This window comes from Rhincodon typus, chromosome 20 (assembly GCF_021869965.1).
Source record: "Rhincodon typus isolate 14 chromosome 20, sRhiTyp1.1, whole genome shotgun sequence".
In the NCBI taxonomy this organism is placed as follows: domain Eukaryota; kingdom Metazoa; phylum Chordata; class Chondrichthyes; order Orectolobiformes; family Rhincodontidae; genus Rhincodon; species Rhincodon typus.
This window is the reverse complement of record NC_063351.1, coordinates 25212876-25222864: the sequence shown is the minus strand read 5'-3', so window position 1 is coordinate 25222864 and position 9989 is coordinate 25212876. Positions and strand designations below refer to the sequence as shown.

The window sequence follows — 9989 nt, the reverse complement described above, 5'->3', positions numbered from 1 at the left end:
TGTTCATCCAGCCCTGAACCTTGTTGTCCAGTAAATTTATGCCTATTTTATGGTCGTACAAAATTCAGTGTCTCGTTCGATGCATCACTTTTCAAAGACTCAGTATTCTAACTTCACCATGGTGATTCTATGAGAATGCTTCACAGAGACAGATTTATGCAGTGCGCTATCATAAAGAAGATTTACTGATAGTTCCTGATCTCAGGAGAGTAATAGCGGAAAAGTATGTCACTTAACAGAATGACATCTTACTAATATATGATGCTTTTAAATACATAGCCAGGGGTGTCCTGATAAGCATTGATCAGAAGAATGTAAAAGCATTACAAAATGGCATTGCATTAGTTAATGTTCTGAGGAGTGCCAGGAGACTGACCTCCATGGCATTTAAGGGAAAAGTGATCTGAATCTAAGCTACTGAAGTTTTTTTTCTGTTTAAACTGAAAGTCAAGATGACCATGTTAGGTTAAGTATTCAGTCAGAGGCAGGAAAGGATGCTGGAGACTGCTTAGAAGACAGGAAACCCAAAATAATGAATTTCCTGTAGATCCTGCCAAATTTAATATGAAACTTTTTTTTCATTTCTACCTCTCAGCCACAACCAGTCAGCATTAGAAGCTGGTTGACTGTAGGGCAGGTATGCCTTCGACAGTTGGCCATTGAATAGGAGGGACAGAGAAATAGGAAAGACTGGGCAGGGGAGATATTAGAAGCCAGGGAGAAGGTGGGCGTCCAGATCAGTAGAAATGTGAAGCCAAAGGTAAGATTGGAGCCTGGAACAGATTGAAGAGCGGAGGTCAAAAGGAAGAACATTCAGAGAAAATAACAGACCTGCTGGAGGTGATCAGAGGGGTTCAAGAAGAATCAGAAGAGTTAGGAGGAGATCTGAAGGGTGTGGGGGGTTGTCCAATTGTGGAGGTTTGGTGAAGCAGGAAAACTGGATCCAAAAGCTTAATGCAAAGGCACCTAGCTCCAGGATCTAGCAGTCCTTTCATCTGTTTAGCTGCTGACATTCCCAAAACTTGGAAATTAAGCTAATCAGGATCAAGCTTAAATGGTGCTAAATATGAGGCACACAATCTCATTATGGTATTTAAATTTCCACCCTTTCTCCTGGGAGTGAGTTTGTTGCTAATGCGTTCCCTGTCCCACCCCATTAAAACTGAAGCAGATGTGTTGGGATTGAAATTCAGATTTTTAACATTCTATCATCCCACCCTACATAAAACGACCTATTTATGTGGCTAGAATACACCACCCTCCCACCTCTTTTGAATCAAACTTGGTTCACCACTGGAAATCCATTATCAAAGATCACAAATAAATCTTTAACTGATCTGTCTCAGTTCTATTGAATTGAATTTCAAATTGATGAGAATTTGAGTTCAGCTCCACAGATTTTTTTGTTCCATTTTTGATAATGTTACAAATTGTTTGAGCTACAACATAATTTCTCCTTCACCATTAAGCATTATTTCCTAACCTTCAACATGTTGCCACTGTTCTGAGACCATCATTTTTGTGTTAGTTGGTCAAAATATGGTAAGAGTCAGGTTAACTTAATTAAGACCGCTGAAGTAACTGGGTGGACAGGAAAAGGAAAATGTTACAACCTATCCTTCTACAGCTCTGTACTGCTGAGCTATCCATTTTGTACAGTCTCAAAATTTCCTGCCGGCCTTTTAATCTAAAACAAATTTATAATCTCAAACTGCTTTTGAACATGTTTAAAATAAAATTCCTTTGGCTTTTTATTATGTTAAACTTACAGTCACTTGTAAAAACAGGCCACAGAAAATAACGCTTCAGCATTTTATTTCTTGAAGAAATTAACATTAAAAGAATAAACTTATTCAGACCCTGGCAAATAAAAATATGCTTGAATCTTTTGAACCGCTCATTATTACTGCTGCTGTGTCCATTTCCTAGCTCTTCTTTAAGTAATTTCCTCACTTACTGGTTGTAATTTTCTCCTATATACCAGTGCCATAATTACTAAAAAGCAATCAGGATGTGCTTTAAATTAGGTACAGTTTTGGAGATTTTGTTTCGTTTTTACAAATTGTCTTATCACCCCTACTGCCATAAGCATTAAGGTTCTTACCAGATTTAGATCATTAAGTGATCTGAGTACCTTATATTTAGGTGTGTGCCTGGTATTTAATTATCCAACCATGTTACAATAACACTCCTTTGCTTGTATTCTTTAATGGGATATAAGTATCATTGGAAAGGCCAGTTTTTGTTGCATGTCCCTAATGCCCCTGAACCGAAAGACTTATTAGGCCATGTCAGGAGAAGTTAAGCCTGAAGTCACATGCCAAACAAGGTCAGGACAGAGATCTCTTTCACTAAAGGGGATTTATTTGAGGGATTTTAGGACAATCAATAATAGTTGTCATAGTTACCATTAATGAACCTACCTTTCAATTCTAATTCATTGAATTTGAATTCCACCTGCTGCTTTGATTAAATTAGCTATACCCACAGCATTACCGTCAGTCTCTGCAGTACTAACCCAGTGATATCAACACTTCACCACCATCTGCTGTTTTGCAATCTGAATCATGCTTGCTGTGTGCTGCTTCAATCCTTCTAAAGGCAGATTGAAACACCTGTTGGGACAAAACCAGACGCAGATCATTATATCTTTCAATTTAGCAGTATACAGAGCAACATAAGTAATCAAAACTAATTTTTTCTCAAAAAATTCACAAAATGCACATTGGAAAAGGAAAAAAAATAACAGAGATACATTACAGTATCACTATTGATAGATTCACCTAACTATTTCTGCTACATATTCTGGTCCTTATCAGCTTTAGGCTTCAGATGAATGAACTTATGTTTACTAAACTGATCTTTGTCCAACTTTAGCTGGATGGCTGATTCATTGCCCTGTATCTTTCAGCCCCTATCCTCTGTGTCATCACGGAGTATTTGGCTCTCCTTATTTTTCTCTAGGTCAATGCTTCAAGAGATTCAAGAAGCTTTTCATCTTTCACTCATCTGGACAACTTGCAAGAAGTACCAATGTAAAAAATAGAAAGGGGAAGAAGAGAAATGATAGGCAGAGGAATCAAAGGCCAGAATCAAATAAGTGCCACAGTAAACAATACAGGGAATGGGACAAGGATCATTAAATAGACTAGCCTCAAGGCTTACCATCTGGATGCATGGAGCATTTGATATAAATTGGATTAATTAATCATGCAAATAGATAGTTTAGTGAGAAGGAGGAACTGAAGCAAATCTGTATTAGTAGAGAAATAGTGTTGGAGAAATTGATGGGATTGAAGGTTGATAAATATCCAGGGCCAGATAACATACATCCCAGAGAACGGAAGAGAGTGGCCGCAGAAATAGTGGATGTATTGGTGGTCACCTTGCAAAACTTTTTAGACTCTGATATAGTCCCTACAGGTTGGAGAGTAGCTAATTTAACCCCACTATTTAAAAAGGGAGAGAGAGAGAAAACAGTGAATTAGAGACCAGTAAAACTGATCTCAGTAATGGGAAGACGTAAATCAAGGATTTACAGCAGAGCACTTAGAAAGCACTGGTAGAATTAGACATAATCAGTATGGATTCACAAAAGGGAAATCAAGCTTGACAAATCTACTTGAACTCTTTGTGGATGTAACCAGTAGAGCTGATCGGGGGATCCAGTGAGTACGGTTTATTTGGACTTTCAGACGGCTTTTGACAATGCCTCACATAGAAATTAATGTGTAGAATTAAAGTTCATTGCAGTGGGGTAATTATTGAGATGGATAGAAAATTAGTTAGCACACAGAGACCAAAGAGTGGGCATAGTTTTAGAATAGGTCAGTTTCTGAATAACAGTGGTGTACTGCAGGGAACTAGGACCCCAGCTTTTCAGAATATGTGTTAATGATTTCGATGAGGGAACTCAATGTAATATCTCAAATTTTGCAGATGACACAGGTTGGAAGGGTGAGCTGTGAGGAGGATTCAGAGATGCTGCAGAGTGATTTTGACAGGCTGAGTAAGTAAGCAACAGCGTGAAAGATATAGTGTAATGTGGATAAGTATGTGGTTATCCACTTTGGTAGCAAAATAAGAAGGCACATTATTATTTCAATGGCTGTAAATTGAGAGAGGGGAATATTCAACAAGACCCAGGTGTTCTCCTGCACCAGTCACTGAAAGTAAGCACGTAGGTGCAGCAGGTAATAAACAAGGCAAACTGTTTGTTGACCTTCGTAGAGGATTTGAATACAGGAACAAGGATGCTGTAATTATACAGAGTATTGGTGAGGCTACACCTGGAATATTAAATGTAGTTTTGGTCTCCTTATTTGAGGAATGATGTTCATGCTATCATGGGAGTGCAGTGAAGGCTTACCAAATTGATTCCTGGGATGACAGGATTTTCGTATGAGGAGTGATTGAGTTGGTTAGGATTGTATTCATTAGAGTTTAGAAGAATGAGAAGTGATCTCATAGAAACCTATTGAATTTTATCTAATGTAAAGAGAAAACAATATTTATAATTTTTGAGAGCAGAGTGCTGATTTGGTCAGCAAGTAGCATCTGATCCATAAAGGCATTACCATTGTAGAATGCACTAGTGAGATGATGACTGACTGCTAACTGCCAAGCTTTGTTTAAATCTTAAACAAAGTAGGTTTACTTAGTCAGTCAAGGCATTCCCTGAGAAATTAGCAGAGAATGGCTGTCACCTATTTTGTTTGTTTGTAACTGGTGCAATGTGTGTGCATGTTTTTTCTGTCTATAAGGGACAAGGTCTGTGCATTAATATATGTAACTTGCAGAATGCACACTGTGCCAGACTGTGAGCACAACCGACAACCTGAATTAGTTTTGTTTGCAAGGAAAGCCTATTTGGGTAAGGTCGGCACCTGGCCTGTGTGAACAGCTTTTTGATACAATCTGCCAGCTCAGGGACATACACACTACACACCTAGCTTCATATCAGATATGACATTCATATAAAATTTGTGTGATCAGCAGGATATCTTTTTAGCTTGATGGCAGCATCCTGTTAGTGGAAACTGCCATTTACATTGCAAATGCATTGTAGTCGCTCAAGATATTCACCTTGGCACTAACTCAGTTTATTAAAGTCCAATTTCCAACCAATCAGCAGTCTCATCTCATTCAGTATAATTGTTGATTTCCTTTGGTATTTCTTGCAAAATGTCCTGATAAGTGCAAGGCAAAGCCTTGAGAAAATGTCTTGTTCTCAGCAAGATTCATATTGCCAAAGGGCTATCAGCTACCTCTTCTTGAATCCTTGGGATATGGCTTAAAAATAATCTTCTATCACTCTCTCATGAATAAGGAAGATACTGGCTTAATAATCCAGCCTGTGTCAAATCAATCTGGAGACTAACACAATAGTGATCATCCTCCAGCAGGAAGACAGATCGAGGCAATGAGGAAGGAGCCAGTTTGTTCCCACCTGCAAAAAAGTACATCTCTTTTTAACAAGAGGTTGACCACGATTTTTCTGAAAATCCAGAGGCATCCCACATCTATTCACAATCGAAGAACCGTGAGAAATGACCTCATCCAGACCTGCAATGATCTCATCTTAAAGAATTTGAACATGTGATTCATTTCTTATTATTCCATTCTTATGTGTATTTGTCTGTGTGTTTGATCGAATAAGTATTTTGTTGTGTTTACATTTCATGTGCTGTATGAATAAACTTTTTTTCTTCTGGTTTACACTTACCAAAAAGCCTGCTTGTGTCTATCCATTAATGTCGCAACACTCAAATGATTTATACCACACCCTTTAAAATATATATTTTCTCCTCCCTGTCTAAAAGTGTTGACTGTTTGTAGGCACTCCCCATCCACACAAAATAAACTTTCTTTAGTTCTCTTCCCATGCCTAGTGGCATATGAGATTGACAACTCACGTGCTTCCTTCTGTATCCATAGCTGTTTTTGTTTTCCCAGGACAAGGGTACTAGTCTGCAGCTTGTAAACTGAGATGCAACTCCATATTAAACATGGCTAATCAGAAGATTCTATCACTCTTATTGTTTGCCTTATGCATATTGAGGAAAATTGTAACATAGTGATCCAAATTCTCATTCTAATTTAGCAGGAGACATTGTTCCAAATCTCATCACAGCATCTAGTTGAAATTGAATTGAATTAATACATCTGAAATTGAAAGCTAATCTCAGTAACAGTGACCATGAAGCTATCATCGATTGTTGTAAAAATCTATCTAGTTCACGGCTCTCCTTTAGAGAAGGAAATCTGTTCCATGATTCTTAACTGCCCTCTGAAATAGCTTGTCAAATCATTCAGTCCATACACAATTTCGGATGGGCAACAAATGCTGTGCCTGCCAGTGTCAACCACATTGTATGAAAGAATGAAGAAACCTTGTGAACAATTGAGGAGTGAGAGAAATGTTATTCCACCTTCTCTCTCCTGCGTGACACAACTTTTCCTAGGCTTTCTTGTGCATCCTCTCTGCCTCCCAGGTGCACAGGTAGCATTGTAAAATCTACCTCTCCAGTTGATGAAGGTTCTTCCCAAGTCATGGAGTTAGTAAGTGCTGTCATAATGTTGTCACCAGATATAATTGTAAACATTGCATATGAGCTGCATGACAGTGCAAGTTTCAAGGAAGACAAAAGTTAATGAAGAAACGGGCTTTACATTTGGAGCCACTACCAGCCCCTGAGATTAAAGCGAGCAATGCCATATCTATAATTCATAGAGGATGAGCAAATGCTAAATATAATGCAGTGCAAGAATGAAAGAAAAAGGAAGACTCAGACTAATTTTTTTTCTTCTAAGATATTAAAAGTTTTCATCTGTAATTGCTGGAATTGTTTATTCAGGTGCAGTATCAATGGATACCTTCAGGAAAAAGAACATGGTCTAATTAATCTCACAGTACTGTTTTGCTTACTTTCCATTTTATGAAGTTGGTTCACTGCTGCAACTTAACTGAAGTTAATAATTATCATAATATTTGTAGAAAATGTGCACAGGGATATAATAACATATATTTGAGAGTCCCATTCATATAGCATATTATTGCAAAGTAACAACAACTCCAGAACAAATTGATCAGATTCCTAACTTAGGCAGTGAATTGCGGTAATAATTTAACACTTAATGACCATGAATATTCTGAAATTTATTCTGTGAACTCCAAATTGGTATTGCTATCTAGATTTCTTTTGTTACTACAACAGTTCCATTGGTGGTCATGATCTGTATATTTCAATATTACGATAACTGCTCCATTCTTTCTGCATGTATGTAAGTATTGATATTGGTAAGTGCAATTTAGTTTTACTACATGTCACACAGGGATTATCCCACGCCCTTATATTTGGTACAAAAGTCAATCAGTTTTGTCAATGCATTAATGTTAAGTAATAAACCAATCAACTACAGCTTCTCCATGGTATTCTAGTATTTAATATCATCTTCTCTGCTAAAGTGAACAGACAGATAAGCCAGATTAAAGCCATATATAAAATCATTTGTTGAAAAGTCCTACCAATGTTGTCCTTTCTCCTTCTGTAATTTTTTTTAAAATTTATTCGTACATGGGAAGTGGGTGCCACTAGTGATGAACTTTTATGGTTACTATATATTAGTCCACATGACGTTTACCACAAGCAGTTGGGTTCCTAACTCATATTGGTATGATTGTATACCTATCTACAAGGTTAGGATATCACAGACTTACACGCATAGTCTGCAGTCAATACTTGCTGATGTTGTTCTATATTAGTATACATGTAACCAACTGACGACACTGACTCCTTTACACAGGCAGACTGAGTGCAGGCAAGTTGGATACTTTTATCGTAGAAGGTGACATATCTTGATGTGATGTAACTGTCTTAAATGTACAGGCCTGTCTGGTCTGGAATCTGTGTCATTATACAACATCCCACCTTCTCCCATCAGAGAATAAATCACAAGTACAAGAATCCATATTCATAATGATTTTTGTATATTCAGAAAGCACCTTGTACAACATGAACAATCTCATCATAATATAGTTATCATAACTTGGTGGTGTACCTTCACTCTGTGGTGTGCTTTCTGTCTTTGCAGATGGATATGTTTCATTTGTCACATATGTATGGTTGCTGCAAATAACTAGCTGTCAGGACCAGCTTTCAACCTACACTTTCTGTAACATTCTTCTACTGCCAATATACTGCCCATCATGCTGCCATTTTTAAAACCATTCCTGGGAAGTGGGAATTGCTGGTTGGGCCAACATTTATTACCCATCCCTAGATGCCCTTGAGAAGGTGGTGGTGAGCTGCCGTATTGAACTGCTGCAGTCCATTTGTTGTAAGTAGACCCACAATGTCAATAGGGAGGGAATTCCAGGATTTTGACCCAGCGACATTAAAGGAACAATGATGTATTTCCACCTCTGATGGTGAGTGGTTTAGAGTAGAACTTCCAGGTGGTGGTACTACCATGTATCTGCTGCCCTTTTTTGTTATACATGGTAGCGTTCTCGGGTTTACAAGGTACTACTAAGCTCGCTTGGTGAATTTCTGCAATGGATCTTGTAGATGATAAACATGCTGCTACTGAGCATGATGGAGGATGAAAAATGTCTGTGGATGTGGTGCTAATCAAGAGGGCTGCATTGCCCTGATGGTGTCAAGCTTCTTGAGTATCATTGGAGCTGTACTCATCCAGGCAAATGGAAAGTATTCCATCACAATCCTAACTGAAGCCTTGTGGATGGTGGGCAGATTTTAGGGAGTCAGGAGGTGAATTATTCATTGTGGGAGTCTCTGATCTGTACTTGTAGCCACAGAACTTATTTGGCTAGTCTAGTTCAGTATCTGTTGACAGTGATGGTAATGTCATTGAATATCAAGGGTGATGGCTAGATTTTCTGTTGTTGGAGATGGTCATTGCACTTCTATGGTACAAATGTTACTTACCAATTGTCAGCACAAACTGGATGTTGTCCAGAACTTGCTGTATTTGGCCATGGACTGTTTCAGTATCTGAGGAGTCACAAATGGTGCTGAACCTTATGCAGTCATCAGTGACCACCTTCACTTCTGACGTTATGATGGAGGGATAGTTTAAGGAATATTGAACTGCATATCCCAAACCACATGTAGTTGGTTCCTCTTGAGTTAGATATTTGAAGTTTATTTGCAACAATAACCACTTCAAAGCTACAATAACACAGATGTACACACATGGTCTGGATTGGGTGCTTACCGATCTTACTATACATTATATACACACATAACTGACTGACTGCTTTAGGTAGAGACAGTGGGTGCAGGCGAGACCTGTACTTTTAAAGCAGAATGTTTTACATTGTGATGTCATGTGACTGTCTTAAAGATACAGGCCTGTCTGGTCTGGAATCTAAGCCAATTCAGAGGGCAGTTGAGAGTCAACTACATTGCAGCTGTCTGGAATTACATTTAAACCAGACCAAATAAGAACACCAGATTTCCTTCCCTGAAGAAAGTTAGTGAAATAGATGTTTTGTTTTTTTAACAGAGAGCAATGATTTCATTGTCACCATTGCAGAAACTAAATTTTAATTCCAGATTTATTAATTGAATTTCAATCCCACCAACTGCTGAGTTGGAATTTGACCCCATGTTCCCACAGTATTATTGTGGGCCTCTGGATTACTTGCTCAATACGATTACCACCGTGAAACCACCTCCCCTAATATTGGTATCTTTGTTTTGGAAAAGTTTATTTTGTTTTTCTGTGAGTTATTTGCAATGTGAATAGTAATACCCATTAGAACTATCATAAAAGTGAAGTCACTTCCAGGATTTCATACTATTGCTCGCAAGTGTGGAGCAGATTCTGCAAAGAGCAAATTATAACTCCTACTGATTATCTTTGATATCTTAATGAATTTAACAGAATCTTGCATGAAATTTTATATTGACGTAGCAGTCACTATGAGATTTGACAAATTAAAGTGTGGATTATGCACCATA

The 9989-nt window shown here is 38.0% G+C and overlaps 1 protein-coding gene across 1 annotated transcript in view; it reads left to right on the top strand.

Annotated features, from left to right (window-relative positions):
- LOC125485609 (disintegrin and metalloproteinase domain-containing protein 12-like) overlaps window positions 1-9989 on the top strand; it is a 46081-nt gene that overhangs the window by 7108 nt on the left and 28984 nt on the right. Inside the window, exon 2 of the mRNA XM_048609160.1 lies at window positions 7218-7284. Within this exon, the coding sequence (XP_048465117.1) occupies window positions 7279-7284 (6 nt within the window). The 5' untranslated portion in view covers window positions 7218-7278. The remainder of the gene's footprint in view (window positions 1-7217; window positions 7285-9989) is intronic.